This window comes from Prionailurus bengalensis, chromosome E1 (genome assembly GCF_016509475.1).
Source record: "Prionailurus bengalensis isolate Pbe53 chromosome E1, Fcat_Pben_1.1_paternal_pri, whole genome shotgun sequence".
Lineage (NCBI taxonomy): Eukaryota > Metazoa > Chordata > Mammalia > Carnivora > Felidae > Prionailurus > Prionailurus bengalensis.
In genome coordinates, this window is record NC_057347.1 from 45,492,592 (window position 1) to 45,518,789 (window position 26,198).

The window sequence follows — 26,198 nt, forward strand, 5'->3', positions numbered from 1 at the left end:
AGATGAAGAAAAGGAAATCTAAAGAGAGCCAGGTGATACTGAATTGAAATCTGAGGTATTAGTATATACTCACAATTTTTAATATATGTATCTATAGATATTTCTATAGATATATATAGAGAGAGATACAGCAATATAGATAAATCTTCATATGTGAGTTAATATATTACATGCATTTCCTAGCTCTCTCCACTGAGAGGGCCCCAAGTCACAGTCACTTCAGTAGCAGTATGCACACCTAACTAATTCAGATCTTGTTTTCTAACATCATTCTCCAGTAAAAGAAACCAGGGCTCTGAAGAGGTTAGATGATGCCAGGTCTGGGGCAGGGTAAATACAAGATGAGCCTGGAGCATCTTCTGATACCAGAAAGCAAGGAAGTGCTTTTAAAAAGATGGGGGGCGGGGGGCGGTGTGTGTGCTTCTTGAAAGAGCCCAGACACCAACCCGAAGGAGATCCTAATGTCCAAAGCCAGACCAAAGTGAGCAACAAAATAAATACAGTATTGGATATAACCAATGGAATAAAATAAGTCCATATATATTAAATCACTCAAGTAAATAGATGAGAGAGAAGGGACAGCTCTTTATTCCAGTAGAATTCCAATAATAAATGTAGAAGGAAAGAAGGAAATAGAAAATCACTATTAGGCAAACACCACGTGATAATTGTTATAGACAAGATCCACTGATGGATACTAAAGTTAGTGGGCAAAAGTTTGAGGAGAAACAGGATTTGCATTGTTTCAAAGTGTCTCCCCCAAGATATTTATTAACTACGAAGGGAGAGAGAGTAACTTTATAGTACAGAAATCTGGCAGAAATCTTTACCTTAACCAAGGTGATGAAGGTCGGCATCACCAGTGACAAGACATGTCAACATCATGACCCCATGATATGATCCATGAGAAGGACACAACATTGTTTTTGTGGTATTCTTGCCCAAAAATCTCAGTTAGATTATGAGGAAGGCATCAGACAAACTCAGACTGACATTCACCAGAATAACTGGTCACTACTCTTCGAAAGTGTCAAGGTCATGAAGACAAATACCAAAAGCTCTTACAGACTACAGGAGTCTGAGGAGAAATAGCAACAATAAATGCAGTACAGGGTCCTGGATAGAATCTTGTTGCAGAAAAAGGACATTAGTGGAAAACTAGTAAAATCTGAATAATGCCTTTACTTAACAATACTATGCCAGTGTTATTTCCTTGCTCTGATAATCATTCTTTGGTTATGTAAGATATTAATAAAAAGAGAAGCTGGGTGAGGGATATACGGAAATTCTGTGTACTACTTTTGCAACATTTCTGAAAGTCTAAAATTAGTTCCAAATAAAAAGTTAAAAAGTAAATAAAACTCTTACTGCCAAAAAAAAAAAAAAAAAAAGTAGAGCTCTGAGCTGGAAAATTACTGAGGCAGAACCCAAGTCTGGGAGCTATTCTTAGCTTCCAGCCTGAGTGAGGATTAGAGTTGGGGGACAGGGAAAGGGAAGAGAAGGTCATTATTCATACTGAACCTCCTGGTCCCTGGAAATCTTGGAAGCCACACTAACGTGTTGGAAGCGATGCGCTGAGCAAGAAATCAGGTGGGGATGAGGAGATTCAAAAAGTGATGAAAAGAAGACAGGGAGTAAGAGTATGAGAGCAGACCTGAGGGAGAGCACTTGCAGCATTAGAATTTAAATGATACAAATGCCAGTCATTACGCAAATCAGATGTTTGTGTCCAAATGAATTCCACATAGAGCTGTCTTTTCTTTATATGAGATTAGCTTAGTCCTGTCACAGATTATTCATTTCTTTAAAGTGGAAAATGGTCTTTGGAGAGTGAAGGCCTGGGACTTGTGACGCAAACCTGACAGATTTCCTGCCACTCAGTCATTTGATTAGGGCCTTTGATGAGGATTATACTTCATTTTATGATTTCTTGTATACAGCATTAAGTCAAAGCTTTTTTTTTGAGATTTTATTGTTTAAGTAATCTCTACACCCAGTGTGGGGCTCAAACCCACAACTCTGAGATCAAGAGTCACATGTTCCACCAACTGAGCCAGCCAGATACCCCAAATCAGAGCTCTTTATACCCAAAGCTATACTGACCTCTGGTCTTTTCTTTTGCCTATGTAGCCTACAAACCTACCCTTTTCTTTCTTCCCCTCATAGGAGTAATCTAAAATTTACTTGCTGTCTTCCCCAAAGAATTAATATAATTCTGGTCATATTGGGCATACTTTGAATAGAATTATTTCAACAAAAAGTATAGAGATTTAACATAAAAACTTGAGATGGAGAAAAATTAATATGACAGACATAGCTGAAAATGAAATTTCAACACATCACCAGGAGAGACAAAAGTTCCCAAGGAGAAAGGTTTCACCCACTGGTTTACTAGGGGTGGACTAATTCTGAATCACTTCCAAGAAGTTGGAATAATAGTGACTGAATATAGGTGGCTGTGATAACTTTCTCAAAGCTGTAGGGAGGGATCTAATACCACTGAACACTGGTACGATGAGAGACTGAAGAAAAAAACCACATTACCAGACTTGTTTCCTATTTTATATGTAGGAAAAGTTGTGAATGAGGTCAATAGATAATTTGGAGGAAGTACCAAATAGTTTGGACAAATGTACAGATGTTTGTAAATTACTGTGTATGTATTGTGTGCTGCACAACTACTTTGAAATGTCTAGTAAATAACCTATTTTGAGCCACACTTCATATTTTGTGATGTTGAATGGTCTTTCTGCTTGAATCGAGCAAAGCAGTCGAGATTTTATATTTGGAATGCCAAAGAAATATTTTAAATTAAGAGAAAGGTAACCACAGAGGGGTATCTTTGTTAGGTAAAACCTCACTCAGCCAAGAGCACAGCTGATTTTTAATAAAACCAGTAAGAGAAACCTCTTCCTAAGTTTTAGAATTTTTATCTTCCAACTTCTATCCCATGACTTTAGGTAAAGGGTAAGTTACAGCTGATTTTCTTAGCTGTGCTTGGCCTCCACATGTGGAATCAATTGAGGTAAAATATGATGAAAGTTCTTATTGATTCAGAGGTTTGCTGTTTGCTTCTTATGAAGTGGATATTTGTATCCATGCAGATATAACCACTGACATTCACTGTTCATTGAGAGAACAGAGCAATTGCTGCCAGGTTTTCTCTTTGGTTCCTTATATTGTGCTTGTGATAGGCAGTAAAGCAGTGACCAATCCATCTGAAGAAAAGAGTGGAGATTTTTAGAATATAACTTCTTATTTCCAGTTCCATATTGTGTTCAGATATCATTGCTTCACTCAGAAGCAATTCCTATCGTCAGTCTTATGTGTATAGTAACATCTCCCCATATTAAGGTTTTGTGTGTATGCTTAATGAGAAGGATTTCAGGTTTTTTTTTTTTAAGTGACATTTCTAGTATTTGTTAAAGATGACCATACCTATAGGTCAGGAGCCTTTTCAGAATTGAACACTTTAATGGATGATTGTTCTCTGAGAAATGATAGAAGAACTGAAGTCCCAGTGGTATATCTATATCTCCTAGGGCAATTTTCAGCTGCCTAAAGATGCAAAGCCAGTAGCTAAAAAAAAGACTATACAGAATCTTGATGATGATGATGATGATGATGATGATGATGGAGAGGAGGAGGAGGGCGATGATGATGATGATGATGATGATGGCAGCATCAGCTAACATCACTGTGGACCTACTTTGTGCTGAGCTCCATGCTGAGTACTTTCCATATATTGAGGCTAAATCTCCCCTGCCAATTTCATGTTACCTCCTCAGTCCCATCACTTTTGTGAGTAATATTCAGTCAACAGAGTGCTGTAGATTAAAACCACCCTCGGCACACCTGGGTGGCTCATTCGGTTGAGCGTCCGACTTCAGCTCAGGTCATGATCTCACAGTTCATGGGTTCGAGCCCTGTGTCAGGATCTGTGCTGACAGCTCAGAGCCTGGAAGCTGCTTCAGATTCTGTGTCTCCCTCTCTCTGCCCCTCCCAACTTGTGCTCACTCTCTCGCTGTCTCTCGTTCAAAAAGAAATAAACATTAAAAAATACATTAAAAAAAAAAAAAACACTCTCTGCACTTGGTCTTGAGGCAAAGAAAACAACCAGGAGGTATGGAGTGAGCTCTGTGCAAATTCTGACCAAAAAAACACCCTAGAGGTTAAAACCAGGTTCCAGCCAGACAGCCTAGATCCTGGATGATATTAAGACTCACACGTTTTCTAAAGTTCTTTGAATTTAAGACCTGCATCTAGCAAAACTCTCGCTCCTTTCTTTTTTCCTCTCATCTAATTCTGATTGTCTCTGGATGCTAGAAAATATTTAATGTTAATTCTTAAATCTGAATTATTTTTTATAAAGCTATTTATAAAGCACATTAATTTTAAAAAGTAAGGACTTAATAAGTATATGTGGTTATTGAGATTAACATGGTTTTCCTGTGATTATTTTATTCCTAAAGCTTTGTTACAAGATTGGACTTTTTCCTTTACTGTTCCGTGCTCAGTACCTATTAGAGAGATTAACGTAAATCTTTATTCTCAGTCTTATTTCCTATCTCTTATAATCCAAAACCCACATCCTGCAAAGGAATCTTCTAATCCAAAACTCAGTTTGCATTTATAAATTTTAGTTGTGAATTATGATATATGTATACAATAGAAATATTGCATCAGATTTCTGATCTTAGATAAATCAGGCAGTTTCTAAGATAGCAGCTTTTGTTTTCGCTTGAAAAAGTTGAGGAACGGGGAGACAGAAGACAGTGTTAGAGAATGATCATACAATAATCATGGCTCTTGTTCCCAGTAAACCTATTTGTATTCTCATCCTTCTGTTGTAGGTGGTTGCCTATCACTATTGCCAAGCAGATAATGCCTACACCTGCCTGGTACCAGAATTTGTCCACAATGTTGCTGCCCTGCTCTGCCGCTCACCTCAGCTGGCAGCCTATCGGGAGCAGCTTCTTCGGGAGCCTCATTTACAGAGCATGCTGAGCCTTCGGTCCTGTGTTCAAGACCCCATGGCCTCCTTCCGGAGGGGAGTCCTGGAGCCCCTGGAGAATCTCCACAAAGGTACAGAAGGCAAAGAAGGTGAAAGGTGGAAGCTTTGGAGCCCAAGTTCACCTATAGTGTGTCATAGAAATGACTATTTTTATTACATTGCCAAAACCGAATGTTCCATGGCTGATGTCCCACAGGATACAGTTAACAGATAAAAGATTTTTCTGAAAAAATAAAACTTCATATGGGAAATGCTACTCCCTCCTTTCTTTATAAAGATTCTCATTTCCAAAAAGAATACATTTTCCTTGCACTAAACATAGTAGAGCTTCTAGTCCTTTCTGTAGAATTCAAAAAATCAGTAAAGCCATGACTCCAGCTCAGTGCTGTGGAGTTTGTGTGGTTAGAAACCTCCTCATCTTTATGTTTGGTATTTTTTTTATTACTTCACAGTTGAGGTAGAATGAAATGGCATCCATGGTCTCACAACTGTGTGTGTGTACTACAAATCAACTTTCCATTAAAACTATTTAGAAGGCATTGAAGATATTTTTAAGAAGTGGGGGAAAGTATGAAATGGAATCCGTCTCCCTCTCATGCCTCTCCTCCCCTTTTCCTCTGCAGCCCCAGTGTCCACCATGGCGTACGTTTAGGCATCTCCTTCACCCTTGTCTGCCCCATCCCTTTAACAATTTTTTATCAGTGCTGGAAGCCAGAGGAAAGGACTTGAGTGAGCATGAGGTTCCTGAGCAATCCTGTTTATCCCCGAGAGACTTTTACATCTTTCTTGAGGGTTTCAGAGGTACTCAATAAGAAAAAGTGATCATAGTTTCCATTCTCCTGGCTGCCATCTTCAGTTATTTCAATCTCCATACTAGTTACTTGGGTATCAGAGTTTCAGACTTTTCAACTCTGATGACCTGTCTACACCTCTCCTACCTGTTAGCTTCTCTATACCCCAGATTTTTTTAAACCTTGGAATTTCTCCACAGATATTTTGAAGCATATTTTCTGTACAGTTAGTCTGCATCCTGCTAATTGCACCTTCATGATGTTTCTTACATCCATCAATCTCCTATTCATTCCTGCCATTGTGAACCCAAAGTCCATTCAATGACCTTTGCTCACAGCATCATATCGATTACTACCTTCCTGGTCTTCTCTAGTTTTTTGGTTTAGTGCTTCTTTCACATCATAGCACAGAAAATTATAAAAATTTGTATCGCATACTAGGATAAAAAATTCACACTCCTTATGGCTAGACATGAATGGCCTTGAAGTTACAGCTATGCCAAGCTCCCAGTACCTTGAGGGCTAAAAGGATTCATTTTTAAGCACACCTCTAACCCCTTTGTGACCTATCTGGTGGGGAAGCTCAGCCCCACCCTCGGCGGTCTTCTAGACTTTCTATACTGCTTCCAAATAAATCTTCATCAAGTTTTACTTTCATCACTCAATTTCCCTGTTCAGAAACCTCCAATGACTCCCTGTTGCCTAATGAATTAACTTCCAGCTTCTTAGTCTAGCATTTAAGGTACTCAATGGCATGGATCCAACCCACTTTCCAGCCTTACTATATACTCTTATCTGTATTAATCCTGTGTTTAAAATGTAAAATATTCACCAGTTCTTAAACACTCACCAACATTTTCCTGCCTTCATACATTTGCTCATTGTTTCCTTTTCTTGTTATGCCTTCTGCTTACACCTCTGTCAAAATTCTACCTGTCTTTCAACAACCAGCTTAAATGCCGCTTCATTCATAAAATGCTTGCTGATCCACCTGTCACCCTATATAGAGCATCCTTCCAAATTGACATTAGGGGTTTTTTTATTTCTAATTTATGATACTTAACACATTGTTATATGCATAATAAGAATTTAAAATTTTATTACTAACTTCTACAGAACAATATGTCAAATACTGTACTTTGTGCTTTATAAGAATAGTTATTTGTTTACTTGTCCTATCCCTTTAACTAAATTTTATACTACTGAAATTAGGAACCTTTGCTCATACATCTTTTATCTTTCGTAGTGGTTATCTCACCTTGAACATAGTAGTCATTTCAGGAAATAAAGTTTGAACAAATGAGTGAACATAGAAATTGCTCACAATACCGAGTGCCTTGATGGAAGGATAGTGATAACACGGACCTGCATCCTAGGCTGATTCAAGGAGAAGATCCAAATGCTTGCAGACTCAGCTCTGGAGTCTCAACCATGACTAACATGTTTTAATTTTGCTTCTGGATATATTTGCTGCTCACATAGGTCTCCAGAAACAGCTTTAGATACCCTTATTGATAAATATTATTCTAAGTGAATTTAATTATTCTACCTAATTCCCATGTTCTTTTAAAACAAAATCCCCACCATGATCAATAGCTAGAAACGCAATTTATAAAATAAATGAAATACTAAAAATTATTTTATTAACTAATAAGGCAGGAAAGAGAATAAAAAAATTTTTTGAGGGGCGCCTGGGTGGCGCAGTCGGTTAAGCGTCCGACTTCAGTCAGGTCACGATCTCGCGGTCTGTGAGTTCGAGCCCCGCGTCGGGCTCTGGGCTGATGGCTCAGAGCCTGGAGCCTGTTTCCGACTCTGTGTCTCCCTCTCTCTCTCTGCCCCTCCCCCGTTCATGCTCTGTCTCTCTCTGTCCCAAAAATAGATTAAACGTTGAAAAAAAAAATTTAAAAAAAAAAATTTTTTTTGAAAGATGGAATGAGAGGTAATAAAAGACAGAGCATAGAGAATTCAGTCAGTGATACCATAAAAGTGTTGTACGGTGACAGATGGTAGCTACACTGGTGGTGAGGATAGCATAATGTATGGAGAAACTGAACTGTGTTACATACCTGAAACTAATGTAGCATTGTGTGTCAACTGTACTTAAGTTGAAAATGTTTTTAATTAAACTTTTTGAAAATTAAAACAAGAAAATAAAATGAGTGCTGTGTTAGGCTGCTACAAAAAGAAGCATTAAGTCAAGCAGAGAAAGAAAAATACTATATGATCTCATTTATCTGTGGAATCTAAAAAAAAAAACAAAACAAAACAACAAAAAAAAAAAAAACCATCTCATGGGTACAGAAAACAGGTTGGTGGTTGCCAGACATGGAGGGTGGGGTATGAGAAATGGAAGAATGGGATCAAAATATACAAACTTCCAATTATAAAATAAATAAGTCATGGAGATGTAATATACAGCATGGTGACTATAGTAATTATACTGTATTGCATATTTGAAACTTGCTAAGAGAGTAAATCTTAAAAGTTCTCATCACAGAAAAGTTTGTAATTGTGTAAGGTGATAGATGTTCCCTAGACTTGTGATTATCATTTTACAGTGTACACAGATATCGAATCATTATGTTGTAGACCTGAGAGCAAAAAAAATCAAATTAAATGTTTTTAAAAAGATGATAGACTTAAAATCAATCATACCAATAATCACATTAAGTTTAAATGGACTGAGCATTTCTATTAAAAGGCAGAAACTTTCAGACCAAATAAAAAGCAAGACCCAACAATATGCTATAAGAGAGGTCATCTAAATACAAAGACGCAGATTAAAAGGATAGAAAAATATATACCTTGTAACCACAGAGCATAAGAAAACTGGAGTGTTATATTAATGTGAGGCTGAGTAGACTTCAAGACAAGTAGTGTTACCAGAGGGGCATTTGATAAACATAAAAGGACCAATTCCTGGGAAGATAAAAATAATCCTAAGTGTGTATATACCGAATACCAGAGGCTCAAATTATGTGAATCGTTGTCAAATTGCCATGTTGTACCCCTGAAATGAATATAACATTGTGTATCAACTGCACTTCAATAGTAAATATTTGTATGAAAAAAATTATTTCAAAATAAAAATTTTAAGTTAAAAAAATACATGAGTCGAAAACTGATAGAACTGAAGAGATGAACAGGAAAATAATCATAGCTGGAGATTTTAACACCTCTCAGTAAGTGTTAGAAGAAGCAGATAAAAAGTAAATATATAGAAGATTTAAACAACACTATCAACCAACCTGATACACTCGCAATTTATAGACTACTACCCAGTAACTACAGAATATACATTCTTCTCAAGTGCACAAGGACCATATTCTGGGCCATAAAACCAAGTCTGAAGATTTCAGGAAATTAAAATCTTATGGAAAATATCATTTGAGATAATGGAACTAAATAAGAAATCATAAAAATAAAATCCTCAAATATTTAGAAATTTAACAACATACTTCCAAATAATCTTTGAGACAAAGAAGAAACCACAAAGGAAATTATAAAATATTTCAAAATGAGTAATATAAAATCAACATCTAACTTTCTGAGTTAATAAACTAAAAAAAATGAGGAAAATAAACCCAGAGTAAGCAGAAAGAAGAAAATAGTAAAAACAAGAATAGGCATCAATAAATAGAAAAAAATTTAACATTTAAAATGAGTAAACCACTAGCAAGACTTATCATGGAAATGAGAAAAGAAAAACTCAAATTAACATCAGGAGTAAAAGAGGAGATAGCACTACAGTTCCTAGAAGACATTAAAAGAAAAATAAGGAATTAGTATGAAGACCTTTATAACATAAATCCAATGACATAAGCTGGACAAAATCTCCAAAAAATATAGCTTACCAAAAGTGACTCAAGAAGAAATAGAAAATCTGAATAGCTTTATCTAGTCAATTTAATTTGTAATTAAAAAAAATTTTTTTAACATTTATTTATTTTTGAGAGACAGAGTGTGAGCAAGGGAGGGGCAGAGAGAGAGGGAGACACAGAATCTGAAACAGGCTCCAGGCTCTGAGCTGTCAGCAGAGAGCCCGATGCAGGGCTAGAACTCACGAACTGTGCAGTGATGACCTGAGCTGAAGTCGGATGCTTAACAGACTGAGCCACCCAGGCGCCCCTTAATTTGTAATTTAAAAGAAAAAAAAATCTTTAACAAAAATACTACAGGCTCATATGGTTTCACTGATGAATTGTTTTCAATATTTAATGAAGAAATAATATCAATCATACACAAATGTTTTCAGAAAAATAGAGAAGGGAACATTTCTCATTTTGTTAGACAAGTATAATACTGAAACCAAAATAAGGTACAGATCTTGCAAGAAGAGAAATTCGGACCAGTATTCCTCATGATCATAATAGCAACATCCTGAAAAATTTAATAGCAAATCAATTAATTCTACTTGATCAGACATGCAATGTTTAACATAGTGTAATTCATCATATTAACAGAATAAATGAGAAAATCTATATGTCTTTATATAAATATGTGTATGTAAAAAACATATGTATATATATAATCTTCTCAATAAATGCAGTAAAGCATTTGACCAAATATTACAACTAATGATACAAACTTTCTGAGGAATAGAAGAAAACTTAGTCTAATAAAGAAAACTCCAAAAAACATACAGCTAACAATGAAATGTTAAATACTTTCCCTCTGATATCCAGAGCAAGACAAGAATGTTCCCTCACTCATACCACTTGCATTTAACATTCACCATTCCACTGGTATCCCAAGCTACCATAATAAGAAAGCAAACAAGCAAGTAGTAAAGATTGGAAAGGAAGAAATAAATCTGTCTTTATTTGAAGATTTTTTTTACCTAGGATATTCTAAGGAATCTACAAAAGAAAAATTAAACCAACTTGAACTAATAATAAATATAGAACTTCAGGCTATCAGGTCAATATGCATATATCTATTGTATTTTTATACTAGCAGGAAAAAGTTGAAAACTGAAACTTCTAAAGTAGTGTGGTAGTTCTAAAACATGGCTGCAAATTCTTTGACATTCCTTCCATCCAGAGTTGGGGGGTCTGGTGTCCTCCCCTTGAATCTTAGCAGGCTTATGACGGCTTCAACAAACAGAATACTACAAAGTAATGCAATGTGACATCTTGAGCCTGGGTCATAAATGCCCATGCAGCTTCCATCTTGTTTGGAGGATTCCATGGGGCGCCTGGGTGGCGCAGTCGGTTAAGCGTCCGACTTCAGCCAGGTCACGATCTCGCGGTCCATGAGTTCGAACCCCGCGTCGGGCTCTGGGCTGATGGCTCAGAGCCTGGAGCCTGTTTCCGATTCTGTGTCTCCCTCTCTCTCTGCCCCTCCCCCGTTCATGCTCTGTCTCTCTCTGTCCCAAAAATAAATAAACGTTGGAGGATTCCACTGTCATGTGAGAAGTAAAGAAGTGAAAACCACATGAGAGGCCATATATAAGTGTTCTTATATGACTGTTTCAGACATCAAGTAATTCTAGCCCTGACATGTGAGGTTTTGTTCCAGATGATTTCAGCCCACAGCCATGTAACTAACCCCTAGTTGTCTGATACAGCAGTAGATAACTGGAACAAATAACTTTTTCTGCAGCATCAAAACACTTAAGAATAAACGTAACAGCTGTATAAGACCCCCACAGTGAAAGCTGCAAAACATTGCCGAGTGAAATTAAAGAATTTAGTAAATAGAAAAAGTATACCATGTTGGTAGATTGGAATTTTTCCCCAAACTGGTCTGTAGATTCAACATAATCCTAATGAACAAAAGATTTAGATACTTCACAAAAGAAGATATACAGATGTGCCTACAAGCACATGAAAAGGTGTTTAACATCATTAGTCATCAGGAGAATGCAAATCAAAATCACAATGAGACACCACTTTACTCCCACTAGAGTAGTTAAAATTTAAGTTGAACATCAAATGTTGGTGAGGATGATAAGCAAGTGGAACTCTCACACATTGCTTGTGGGAGTATAAAATGGTACAACTACTTTGGAAAACTATTTGGCAGTTCCTTATAAAGTTAAATATAAATCTACTTTATGACCAAGAAATTCTATTCCTATGTATTTACCCAAAAGAAATGAAAACTTAGGTCTACAAAAAGACTTGTACAGGGATGTTCATAGCAGCTTTTTTCATAGTCATCAAAAATGGGATACAACCCAAATGTCCATCAACAGAAGAATGGATAAACAAATTGTAGTATATTCATTCCATGGACTATTTCATAATGTTGAAAAGGAACAAACTAATAATACACTCAGCAATGTAGATGAATCTCAAAAACATGGTAAGCAAAAGAAGCAAATGCATAGCGATAGAAGAGTGATTGCCTGTTGAGGATTGACTATGAAGGAACCTAAGGGAATTTTCTGGAGTGAGGGAAATGTTCTATATTTTGATTGAGATGTTAGTTACATGAGTGTATATATTTGTCAAAACTGATCAAAGTGTACAATTAAGACCTTTGCAATTAACTGTATATAGCTTATCACAGTAACTTTTAAGATAGAGAATTTAAAAATTTTTTTAATATTTATTTGAGAGAGAGAGAGAGAGCGAGCACAAGCAGGGGAGGGGCAGAGAAAAGGAGAGACAGAATCCCAAGCAGGCTTCACACCATCAGCACACAGCCCTATGCAGGGCTTGAACTCACAAACTGCGAAATCATTACCTGAGCCGAGATCAAGAGTCAGACGCTTAACCAACTGCACCATTCAGGGACCCCTAAGAGAATTTTTTAAAGGTACCTGAAGTTTTCCTTCCAGGAAAGTTCAGTGGAAAACATTTCCAGTTTAGATTCAAAAGCCAGGTTTCAAATTGTACATTTTTCTTTAAAAAAATGAGTCAGTATTTTCACAATACTTTAAGATTCTACAAGTGTGGTGACTAAACCACATACATACGTACATACAAACATACATATATACATACATACAAAGCAAATGGAAAAGTTTTGAAGTCTCCTGGTGAGCTTTTGCTTCAGCCACCAATATGCAATGAAAGGAGATACTAATTTGTTATCATAACTGAAAGGAAGGCAATTCATATGTAATGTGCAGCTTTTCTGAATGAAAATGTCTGATATGAGCCTTATTTTTTCACTTTTGGTAATTCCCATACAATATACCAGTAATAAAATCCCATGCATTAGGATTTAGTTCTGACTTCAGTACTGGCTACCGTCTCTTCTCTTGCAGTCTCTGTAATTCTTGTTTCCCTCAGATACGCAGGCAGTCTTAGAATGGGGCTGCTAAGGACATCAGTTCCTTAGCAGTACATTTAAGTGTACGTGTAAGTGAGGGCAGTGGAGAATCCTTGGTGAATATGTATTTTACAAGGCAATAAAAAACAAAGGTTAAAGGGCTTAGAAGCTTTTCCAGGGACATGTCAGCTAGAACAGTGGCTCCTAAGCACCAGTCGATTTGAAGTTTCCATTAGTCCACTACAAAATTAAAAAATAGAAATAGCCTAGAATTTGTGTGGATGTAAATATAAATATAGTTTGGTATATATGTGTATGGAAAGATTATGTCTTTCCTGTTTTTTAATATTAAAATATTTTTGTTCTATGAATAAATGGTGATAGTAAATGGTAGTTGCACTTTAAATGTTCTCACATGGCAGGGCGCCTGGCTACCTCAATCAGTAGAGCATGCAACTCTTGATCTTTGAGGTGGTGAGTTCAAGCCCCACATTGGGCATAGAGCTTACTTTTAAAAAAATAATAATAGGGGCACCTGGGTGGCTCAGTCAGTTAATTATCTGATTCTTGATTCCAGTTCAGATCATGATCTCATAGTTTGTGAGTTCAAGCCCCACATCCCTGCATCGGGCTCTGCACTGACAGTACAGAGCCTGCTTGGGATTCTCTCTCCCCCTCTCTCTGCCCCTCTCCCACTCTCACTTGTGCTCTCTCTCTCTCTCTCTCTCCCTCAAAATAAATAAACTTAAAAAAATAATAATATTATTACTAATAAGTAGTAGAAATCCTTTGTTGGTTCCCAGTTATTTTTTTAATTTTCACTTGTCTATAAATCTTTATGGCTACTGATGATATAGACTATGTATTTAACCTACAGAGGGGTGCCTGGATGTCACTTGGTTGGGCATACGACTCTTGATTTTGGCTCCAGTCATGATCTTGCAGTCTGTGGGATTGAGCCCCCACATTGGGCTCTGTGCTGGCAACACAGAGCCTGCTTAGGATTCTCTCTCTCCCTCTTTCCCTGCCCCTCCCTCACACATGCACTGTCTCAAAATAAATAAACAAAATTAAAATAAATAAATAAATAAATAAATAAATAAATAAATAAATAAAAATAACCTACAGAAGTTTGAAAATGAGCATGCAGAAGCATTCTTGTAAGGCTGGTTGCATTTGAGAGGTGAAGTCTACAGATCATTAAAGCCTCATCTCTTAAATTTATAAAACTGAAAAATCTTTTAGGAGTACTTCTCATTGTTTTTACAATGTTAGTACCATTTGGAAATCCTTTGCACTTACTCCGAATCCTAAAAAATGTAATCTTAGATAAACGTGATGCCCTTATTTCTTAACAGATGAAATATTTTTGACACTTCATATCCCCTATATTAATAGATAATTTCTAAGTAACCACTTCAAGGAAGCAAATCTCAAAAAAAGGAAAAAAAATAGGCACAATTCAGAACAAATCATTATCTTAAGTAGGGCACACATTTCCTTTTTTTAAAAAAAGAAATCATACATTGTCTGCTCATGAGATGAATAACATAATCTAGAAATTTGTGCAAATGAAAATTTGATTTTATTAGCAATTGAATTATTTCATTCATTAAAATGTCCATATCATAATTGAGAGTATATTCTTGATCTTTATGCTTAAGAATGCCTCTGAAATGTTTTTCCCAAAGAAAAATCTCAGCAGATGCATTATCACCAGCCTTTTCCTCCCCTGGAAAATCATGGCTTTCTTAGGAAGAAATCTGGGTGAAGTTAAAGGAGGTGTAATTGGAGTGGTAGAGGCAATGGTGTGCTGGTAAAATTTTAACAGCCAGCTGGGGAAGGAGGGCTTGTAACATTTGCCGGTTTCCACTCTGTAAATAAATATTCCCACCTCAGCCAATTTCAGGCTACCGGCTTCTTGACAACGAGCTCTTGAAAATACTGCAGTGGGCTGTCCCAGGCCAGTCCAGGGTGGCTCCAGCACGCCACCTGGTCAGGCAGGGTGATGGTGCTCAGTAACAGGGAACAGATCTATTACAGCTGCCAAGCAGCTGTATGATAAGAAATTTCCTCTATGGACATTAAGACAAAATTATGCATAAGGGTGCCGTGGTCCACAAAATCAAGAATGCTAAGAGTCCCCAGTTTTGTGGGTCAATCCATTAGTTCCAAGCAACCTTTTTCTCTTCCTTAATTCTTTAGATTCCCTACAGGAATAATGTTTTTTCTCAGTACTACGTCATCTAGGATGCCATTTCGTGAATAATCATTGTTAATAAAGCTGGAATCCATAGTTCATTTCCTAAAAGGTCACCAGATAAAAGTAATAGTTAAAACTCTTCATAATTTGAGAACTGACTTATATTATATTTCTTAGGATGTTGAAATTAAATTCCTGTAAATACAAAGCTTGTACTTTGGGGAAAAATAAAGTTTTATTAGTCATGAAAAAAAATCTGCATATTTTCAAATAGAGAACCAAAATATGTATTTTCAGTTGGTCTTGACTCCTTTAAAAGAGCCAATCTTAGGGGCGCCTGGGTGGCGCAGTCGGTTAAGCGTCCGACTTCAGCCAGGTCACGATCTCGCGGTCCGTGAGTTCGAGCCCCGCGTCAGGCTCTGGGCTGATGGCTCGGAGCCTGGAGCCTGTTTCCGATTCTGTGTCTCCCTCTCTCTCTGCCCCTCCCCCGTTCATGCTCTGTCTCTCTCTGTCCCAAAAATAAATAAACGTTGAAAAAAAAAATTTTTTTTAAAAATAAAAATAAAAATAAAAAAAATAAAAGAGCCAATCTTATACAGAAACCCACAGACTTTTCCTTTTGTCCACAACTTCCTGCTTTTCCTCCTCAGGTGTAACCAGTTTTTCACTTCAGGTATCCAGTGACTTCTTTCTTCCCCCTACTTTCCTGCCTTCAGAGCCTGTCAAGTCCTACTCACCACACTTGATCCTTGAACAACCCAGAGGTTAGAGGTGGTGACCCCCACAGAGTTGAAAATCTGCGTATAACTTGTGATTCCCCCAAAAACTTAACTGATAAAAGCCTACTGTGGACCCGAAGTCTTACCGATAACAATTAACACACATTCTGTATGGTATATGTATTATATAATTTGTTTTTTAATTTAGAGAGAGCGAGCGGGGGAGGGGCAGTGAGAGAAGGGGACAGAGGACCTGAAGTGGGCCCTGTGCTGACAACAGCAAGCCCAATGTGGAGCTCAAACCCACAAACCACGAGATCATGACTCAAGTCAAAGTCGGATGCTCAGTCAACTGACCCACCCAGGCGCCCCTATATACTGTAGTCTTAGAATAAAGTAAGCTACTGGAAAAAAAAGCTAAGAAAATCATAAGGGGGAGCACCTGGGTGACTCAGTCGGTTAAGCGTCCCAACTCTTGATTTTGGCTCAGGTCATGATCTCATGGTTCATAGGATGGAGCCCCACATCAGGCTCTGTGCTGATAGCATGGAGCCTGCTTGGGATTCTCTCTCTCCCTCTCTCTTTGCCCATCCCACACTCATGCTCTCTCTCAAAATAAACATTTTTTTAAAGAAAATCATAATGAAGAGAAAACAAATTTACAGTGCTGTACTAAATTTGTTTTTAAAAATCCACATTTGTTTTTAAAAATGTAAGTAGACCCTCACAGTTCAAAGCCATGTTGTTTAAGTGTCAAATGTGGTAACTTTTGCTTATTACCCCTAATTCATTTGTACTAATGTGTACATTCACGTGGGTTTTCTGAGGGTTTTTTAGTTTATTAACTTTGAAAGAGCGCGCACGCATGGTGGGGAGAGACAGAGAGAGAAGGAGAAAGAGAATCCCAAGCAGGCTCTGCACCAGCAGCGCAGAGCCCAAGGCTGGGCTTGAACTCACACAGCATTCCAGAGTTGGACACTTAACCAACCGAGCCATCAAGGCGCCCCAACCTGGGGTTTTTCTAATCTGTAATTTGTTCATTATAGATCAAGATTTACTAAGCATTTAGTGAGAGTGAAAGCCTAAAAACTCACCAAGCCTTTTTCTAAAGCCTAGCCCTAAAGCTAAACTGATTTTGCCAGTTTAGGAGAGGGTAGAGTCCAGGAGGGAACTGAATACAAAAGTGACAGGTATTTGTCTTTCCCACATGACTCCTCCCTCCTAGGAAGATCACACAAGGGTCTGGTCTTCGTGAATCTGCTTAGGTATAGCCTAGGAAGCTGCTAGTTCTTTTTTGTTTTGTTTTTTTTTTAATTTTTTTTTAATGTTTATTTCTTTTTGAGAGAGAGAGAAACAGAGCACAAGCAGGGGAGGAGCAGAGAGAGAGGGAGACACAGAATCTGAAACAGGCTCCAGGCTCTGAGCTGTCAGCACAGAGCCCATCGCGGGGCTCAAACTCACAAACCGTGAGATCATGACCTGAGCCGAAGCCAGACGCTCAACCGACTGAGCCACCCAGGTGCCCCGGAAGCTGCTAGTTCTATAAGATCTTGGGATCCAGCCTGCCTGGTTAAAATCTGTGTACTGGCTGGGATTCCTTTTCTCTGTTCTACCACCCTTACTTCCCACTGCACATTCACATGAAGTCATACATACTGCTTTGGACTTCACATTAAACGGTTTTTTTCTTTTTTTTTTTTCTTTTGGAAATTCCCAAAGGAACATGTGATTGTATTCTCTTCAGTGCTATCAGATGAGGTGGGGGCAGAAGGGGAAGCAAATTCTTTTCAGCTTTTTCAAGTATGAGAGAAAAATGAGTTTCCATGTTCAAATTTTCACAAATGTTCAAATTTCCACAAATGTAGTTCAGTCTGTTTCACAACTGATAACATGAGGGAAATGATGATGATGATACCTGGACTTCATGTATTACATATGGAACAAAACTTTTATCCCTGGTAAAAACAAAATGAATTCACTAAATGAATTATTCTTTGTCTTTATAATAAATTATGTACTCTAAGCATTTAGTAAACACAGGAGACATCTTTTCTAATCTTTTTTTCCCAAACAGACACGTGATCAAATACCCAAAAAGAACTCAGTTATCTGCTTGGTAATTATTAAGTAATCTGTTTCTTTCTGTCTCAGAGAGAAAAATCCCAGATGAAGATTTCGTCATCTTAATTGATGGATTAAATGAAGCAGAATTTCACAAACCGGATTATGGGGATACAATTGTGTCATTTCTGAGTAAAATGATTGGAAAATTTCCGTCTTGGCTCAAACTGATTGTCACAGTTAGGACCAGTTTACAGGTATGTGTTTGATTGTTTGGGGACCATAAATAATTTCTCTTGGAGAGTGCTTAAACAGAAAAAGTTCTAGATCCTTGTTCCCTTACTGATGAGTCTTTCTAAACCCCTGTCATGTCCTGGAGCACTAGAAAGAATAATTCCCAAAGAGTCTATTTTGAGAGTAAGAGATACAATGACCTCGAGAGAGCATTCTGTGTATATGACTCTCTTGCTCAGATTCCTGTTCCCATTGCTCTAGATAAAGTGTCCCTCAAAATAACATGAAAAGAAAGTCTATTTTCTACTTTGTCCTGAGGATAGCAATGCAAATAGAATCCCTCACTCTAATTTACTGTTTGACTTTTGTTTTACCTTTTTTTTTTTTATCGTGTGATGCCATGCAAAACCCAGTTCAGTCTGCCATCTAGAGTCAGATTTTCTCCTTCCCTCTGCTTCTACTTGAACAACTTTTCTGTAGCATGAAGGTGTATGCCTTCCTCTAAGAAGTATTGGCAGACTTAAGGCTTTAGATTAAAATTACTACCACTGAAACATAAGATTTTTTTTTAATCTTTTTTACCTTCCCTCCTCACTCACTGATCATTTAATGGCCTGGAAGAAGGACTAGGAATATGGATCTGAACCTGTAAAGACACGCAGGCTAAGGATAAATGACTCCACCTTCTCTGCCATTTTCTTTGTAGCTGAGTTAGTATCTCCCACTCTTTACATATTCATACTTAGTTTAGAACAGAGTTTCTAGCCTTTTTTTTTTTTTTGCCTAACCATTGCCTCTTGATGAACATCAAAATCTCACATATTATACACCTATCCCACTATTTTGATACAAACCACTTGTAACAATTACTAGTGTACAGAAAACAGTCTTAGCTCCCTCCATTTCCCTTCTCCCAGGGACTAGGAGTATTCCTACATACTGACCGATTAGCTTTACTAAAGCAATCTCAAAAGACATTTTAAGTATGACCTGATGAGCAGATGACTTTAACCTTTCAGCTATACCAAAGACCAGGAAAAGTACTCTATGTATTAATCTACAAAGTCAAAATTTCAGTGTCCTCATAAATCAACACCTGTAATAACTTCCCAGATACTTCATTCACTTCAACCAAGAATTTTCTTATTTTCATTCGGCTCTGACAGTGAAATCATTCATAGGTCTTACGAAAGAAGAACCCTCATATGTGATCATTCATTATTTCCACACGTATTTAACTTCAAGTGTGGCGGGCATTTTCTAGGAACTGAAGATACAGCGGTGAACAATACAGACAATGTCCCTACCTTTTAGCTTTTATTCTAGTGAGGAATACAAACAAAAACTAAGTAAAAAATTAAAATTAAAATTTTAGGTAGTTTTGGTGTTACGAAGACAAATAAAATAGGGTAAGGATAAATGAGGATGATAGTTATTTTAGATAGAGCAATGGGAAGGCCCTCTCCAAGGAGCCTGGCAAAATGATGAGATCTAATTTACCTTTTTAAAAGATTTCTTTGGTTGCTGGCTACATAGGTAATAAAATGTAGGGAATCAAGAACAGGAGCAGTAGTATAGGTGAAAGGTGATGGTGGCTGAGATGAGGGTGGTAATGGTGGGGACCCTGTGAAGTGGTCATACTTTGACTATGAAGGGGAATCAAAAGGACTTAATGATGAGCTGAGTGTGGAGGTGAGCAGGAGAGAAGATTCAAAAATGAATCACAGGTTTTCAGTAAGCAATTGGGTAAATGCCGGTATGAGGAAAAGAGAAAGATCCCAGAGACCTCCTGTGATTTGGTGATGGGGTCATTTATTGACATGGGAAGGTTTTGTGGTGGGGGGGAAATGCACTAGTTCTGATTTGGTCACATTAGGTTTGTCTACACAACATCCAAGTGTAAATGTTGAGTAGACATAGGTATACGATGAGAGCTCAGAGGAGAGGACTAAGCCGGAAACACAAGGTTAGGCCTCACCCACAAGTAGATGATATTTAGAACCATGGGACCAAAGAACTATTGTAGGGAGTGAGGGTGGCTAAATAGGAGAAAGGAGTGGAGACCCAAGCCCTGGGTGCAATGAAAGAGGAGCCAGGAAAGGCTGGTAGGAGTGGCCGGTGTGCTAAGAGGAAAATGAGGGGGACATGCTACGGAAGCAAGCTGCAGAAAGTGACTCAAAAGGCGTGACCAGCTCTGTGAAACACTACTGAGAGGCTGAGCAAGGTGAGCCCTGAAACATGGTTATTGAGTTTGGCAAGGTGAAGATTACATATAACCTTGACAAGAACCATTTGAGTGAAGTGATGTGGTTGAGGTCTGCTGGCAAGACAGAATGGGAAGGAGGAATGAGAGTTAGGAAGTAGGGAAAACTCTCCAGTGAAGTTTTGCTAAAAATGGGAACAGAGATATAGGACAGTAGCCGGAGGGAGGAATTGAGGTGTCATTTGTCTGTATGACCCAGTGTAGGAGAAGAAATTGATGCAGAACAAGAAAGTGGATACTTACAGGACCAAAGTCTGTACACAGATAAGAAAAGATGGAACCCAGAACATGAGTCACCACAAAGCCCTACAACCTTTCCCCAGTATAATTTCCAAGCAGAGCACCAAGGTACCAAGCTTATTAGAAGTATTCCTTTGGGGTAAGGTATCTCCAGAAAGCCTTCGTTAATATGTAGTCATCTTATTAGGAAGGTTAGAAAGGTACGTGTTTATATGGAGTTCTCTGAGTCCTTAGACGTTTCTCTTACTGAATTGTACTTTACATCATGCCGTGGTTTACACTGAGAAAAATTAAAGCAAAAGAGTTATGTGGCACTCCATTTTCTATTTATTTTAGGAGTGTTATGTAGAATATTGGCCATTGAATCACTCCTAAAGTACCCTTTATGAAGACCCATAAAAAATGATCTCAAGTCTCAATATTAGGAAAAATTATGTCGCTTCTGTGCAACTAATTTGTTTTAATCTGTGGATACTAATACTTAATCATATTTCCCTCTTTGGCCACTCAGAAGTTTAGAATAAATTTGTGGACCTCACAATTGATCACAAGAGTTAGGGGAAACTGAAGGTCTTTCTGTCTCTCTCTCTCTCTCCATCTGTTTTAGGAAATTACCAAGCTGCTGCCTTTCCATAGGATTTTTTTGGATCGACTAGAAGAGAATGAAGCCATAGACCAGGACCTGCAGGCTTACATCCTGCACCGGATACACAGCAGCTCAGAGATCCAGAATAACATTTCACTTAATGGCAAAATGGACAATACTACATTTGGCAAACTCAGTTCTCATCTCAAGACCCTCAGTCAAGGGTCCTATCTATACCTGAAACTCACATTTGACCTCATAGAGAAAGGCTATCTAGTGTTAAAGAGCTCTAGCTACAAAGTAGTTCCTGTTTCACTCTCTGAGGTTTATTTACTCCAGTGCAATATGAAGTTCCCAACCCAGTCTTCCTTTGACCGGGTGATGCCTCTCCTGAATGTGGCAGTGGCCTCCCTGCACCCACTGACTGATGAACATATCTTCCAGGCCATCAATGCTGGTAGCATTGAAGGCACCCTAGAATGGGAGGATTTTCAGCAGAGAATGGAGAACCTCTCCATGTTCCTAATCAAGCGCAGAGACATGACTCGTATGTTTGTACATCCTTCTTTTCGAGAATGGCTTATCTGGAGAGAAGAAGGAGAGAAAACCAAATTTCTCTGTGATCCCAGGTAAGCCATAGACCTGTAATAAGCAATTCTGAGCCTATTTTGTATTTATTGCATGGAGCATGGGTATTGAAAGCAGTGAGAAGTGTTCTTCATTGAACATTTCACACAGAGGAAACATCATCTCCGTTTCTTCTCCAGACCAGGTTGTAATGAGGTTAACTAATTTATTTCCTCACAATGTTACTTTTAAGACACAAAATCTGCATAGATATTTAGAATGCTCCCCTAGATTCCTGTATATTTGTAAATTTCTCTGTGCTAGTGGACCCAGGCTATAATTAATTTAGCCATTTAACACACTTGCTTAGTGTTCTTCAGATATGAAGAAAAGAATTGGTATATTGTTCATCTCTTTGACTTAGAGCAGAATCATTTTAAAATCACGATTACACTTTTAAAAGCCATACCATTGTCAAAGCCACCAGTGAATAACCCCATTAAAGCCCAGCCCATGCTAAGATTTGTGCTGGAAAATGGAATCTTAAACCTCACAGCTGAAACAGACCTGAAGAGATCAGCTGGTCCAGCTGCTCTACCTTTAGATGAATAAGGTGCCATTGTCCGTCCCCATTTTACTGCAAAGGCCTTAAGATGCTGAATCAGTGCTGGAGGTCATCGAGTTAATAGGTGGGGGGAAAGGAGGAAGGACTAGAAAAAGCATGGCAAATATATGGTATGTGCCACCACTCCCCTGCCCTGCATCCACGCATCCCCAGCACTCTTTCCTGATGAGCCTGACCCTGACTTAATAATCGTTCTCAGCTCAACAAACCAGACCAGGTATGAAACTGTTTCCCATTCCCTTGGGTAGAACTAGATCTCTAGCATCCTAGTGGGGAGTGCTTTCTACTCCTCCACGCTAACCTTTTTAAAAGACTTATTCCTTTAATAAAGTTTTCAAAAGCAGATCTATCCCTGACTTCCTGGAAACAAAGAAGACACCAATAACATAGCTGGCAGATGCAGAGTATATTCTGGCTAAAAAGAAGAGGGACCAAATTTGCCTGTGCCTCTGTCCGTGACTCACCAGAGAGACTCAACTCTGACCATGCTGGGGTTTTATTTCTCTCCTGGCATGTTCTTCACCCGGCCTGACTACACACAACTGTGCTTGTGGGCATGCTGCTTGGCCTACTTCATGCCAGTTCATTAGAAAATTAGTTCCAGATTCTGATGAAGATATTAAGCCAGGCAGTAGATTTTGTGGTATTTTCCTGAGAGGGAATCTTTTAAAGAAACAAGCTATAGTGGAAAGAACATGGATTTTTGAGTCATTACCTGCATATAAATTTCTTCTAGGGACTGTGACCTTTAGAGAGTTTTATGTTTCTGAGACAATTTTCTTATCTATGTAAAAGAGATAATAATTCCTAAAGTTGTTGAGAATTAAGTGAGGTCATGTAGTACCTAGAATAGTACAGAGTATGAAGAAAGTGTTTAAGGAATGTTCTTTTTCCTCCCATCTCTTTGCAGTAATAGACCCTCAACTAAATCCTGTGGCTGATTGGATAGGCAGCAGTAAGTAGTCTTCTGCTGTTAGCATTCAGGGGCACAAGATTTTTAAAAAAACAAAAACCAAAAAAAAAGCAAAAAGATAAAACAAACAAACAAAAAAAACCCCACTGAGTCTGAGTCTCTTCTATGAATTGTATGGCATTCCCAAGAGTGTTTTATTATAAATCCCACTAGTACTGCCATGACGCTTAATACACAGAGTTGGCAACCACATATTTAAGAAAAAGAAACCAATCTAGAATTGCCTAATGAAGACTTTGAAACCAGTTTCCAGAGAACTTTGCTAGTTGATCTGCTCCCTCTCTTCTTGGAACATCTCAAAGAATTGAAAGCTGAGGTCCAAGGCAGCCAGGTTTCTACTGAATCAACCGTATCCTTACAACAGGTGAAACCCTTAGGGGCTCCCAAAGGAGAAAATATGGTTTGTTGCTGCCATATCATGACTTTCCAGGATTACCTTCTCAACATGATTTATTAACTAGAAGCATTTTGGCAACCAGCTGATACACTGGGACAAGCAAACACTTCTAACTTCAGACGCTATGTAGTCTGTTCCCTGGTGATGAAATAACACTCAGAGCTGCTGAGGGATCATCATATATCACTTAATGGCAGAAAGAGTAAAATAGTAGGACCAGGAGTTATCAAAAAAGCTTCCTTACATTTCATTTCAGTTGGAATTCAGCCTTCTACCCAGCACTGTCTGGCACCAGCTTTGTTACTAAAGTATTGATCTTAGAGCTTGAGGCCCCCTGGGTCAATGAGATGGAAATTCACTAAGAATTTAATGCTATTGGCAAAGCCCAAGCTGGCCTTTCAAAGAAACTGACTGTAATTGCTTTCCGTTTCAGGCAAGTCTGATTAACAGGACTCTTTCAAAGCAGGGTTTGTCTTTGTGGCCTTCAGCCTCTACTTCCCGTACATTCCCCCTCTGCTCTCCAGTTTCTCCCTAGTTTCTCTGTAGAGCATCTCATGTATTTCAGTAGACCAGAGAGACCAACTCTGTGCCTCTGAAATCACATTACATAAGCCAGTGCCGACATGCCTGTCTCAGTGTAGGGAGAACTCTCAGAGGCCACAGAACATCTCTATTTTTCCTAGTCCATTTTCCTGGGTTTTCAACACTCACTCGTTCGCCCTGAACTTGCCGACCTTATTAGGGAATTAGACACAGATGAGAATATTGTATTGTGAAGCCAAAAAGTAGTTGATCCTCGTCAGAAACAGGCCACCCACAGAGGTACTTCTGCTAAGTTGAAGAGAGTCAGTAATCTGAGGATGTACTGGAAAGAGGAAATAGAGCCAAAGGTCAGTGCTACAGCCAAGATAGAGTTTTCCTTATTTTAAGTATCAGACAGCCTGTTGTCCCAGGATCAGGGCAGATAACTGACATCCCAGAGGGAATAACCTAGTGTTGCATAAACATACAACTGTCACAGGAAGATGAGTTATAGATGTCCTTTCTCAACTTGGTAACAGGATGGGTGTGTGTGTGTATCCAACTGTAAGCAGAGTGAAAAATCTTTTATCACATCAGAACTTCTAAGATTTTAGACTTGCATTCTGTATGAAAATATGCCTCTTGAAGCCCTCACAAACCTCAGACCTCACCACCTTATTCTAGCTTTCCATTTCCCACTATTCATCACTGTCATATCCTGAAATTAATCCATTTTATATTTTATTCCCATGGGCACTGAGATATCAGATTAACTCACTAATCTTATAAACTGATCTCTGCTATTCTAATAAGAGGGAGATAGCAAACCCATTTGAAGCAACTTGTGCATTTAAAGTAAGGCGTTTGAGAAAAGAAGTCATCAGTCTTTGTTATCTAACCTATTAATGACTTTGATCGTTGAAATTTGAGGCTGGGAGAGTAAACAGTTGGGGGCTGCTGGCCTTGTGCTGCTTAACATTTCTGCACAGCGTTAGGCTAGCCCTGCATGAACACCCTTTCTTTTTTTGTTTCCTTTCTTCACCATCTCTATCTTCACAGTATCTAGCCTCCCATTCCACAGGAACAGCTCACAGATCAATGTTTACATATATATAGGAATATATATGTAAGACTTTTATATCAAGATTAGAAGATTCGGTATTTTTAACTTTTTTAATAAAACACATGATGCTTGTGAACTTTTTTGAGTACTGAGCTGATACAACCTAATGAGGTTATGATTTGGGAGCCTAATTTGGGTTGACCTGATTTCCTCAAACTAAGAGAAATAAATTTTATGGTGGGTAAAAAAGGGGAAGGGCTGCACAAATCCTACCTATTCCTTGTGGGTATAGTTGAGTATTTACTTAATTCTTTGTGACCAGAGTTGATGTCTTATAATACGTGGTCTGTTAAGATTTGTCCTCATCATTTTGGTCATGTTAGTCCATGAATTACACATTGGAGACCTGATGCTCCAAAATCTGTGCCACAAAGCAGAGTGTCGGAGAAGAATCAATGTGCCTAAGTTAAAAAAGAAAGCATTCTCCCTAAAAAGGAAAACTAACTCTGTGCGGAGGACCTGCACAGCCTGGCTTCTTATAGAATACATGGCCTGAGATAACCATAAATGGTTATGGTGATGTTGTTTATTTGTTTGTTTTAATCCAAACATGAGCCTCCAGGCAGGATGACATTCAACCTTGCCATCACTGAAACACAAACTCTAGATTACTACTGATAGCCGTTGCAGGCTCCCACAACAACCCCTCAAAGTGG

At 38.3% G+C, this 26,198-nt stretch overlaps 1 protein-coding gene across 7 annotated transcripts in view; it reads left to right on the forward strand.

The window, feature by feature from the left end:
• TANC2 (tetratricopeptide repeat, ankyrin repeat and coiled-coil containing 2) overlaps positions 1 to 26,198 on the forward strand; it is a 384,022-nt gene that overhangs the window by 291,680 nt on the left and 66,144 nt on the right. For all 7 annotated transcript variants that reach the window (XM_043584928.1, XM_043584929.1, XM_043584930.1 and 4 more), the window contains 3 exons: positions 4,854 to 5,085; positions 18,103 to 18,269; positions 21,357 to 21,964. In XM_043584928.1, the coding sequence (XP_043440863.1) occupies positions 4,854 to 5,085; positions 18,103 to 18,269; positions 21,357 to 21,964 (1,007 nt within the window). The remainder of the gene's footprint in view (positions 1 to 4,853; positions 5,086 to 18,102; positions 18,270 to 21,356; positions 21,965 to 26,198) is intronic.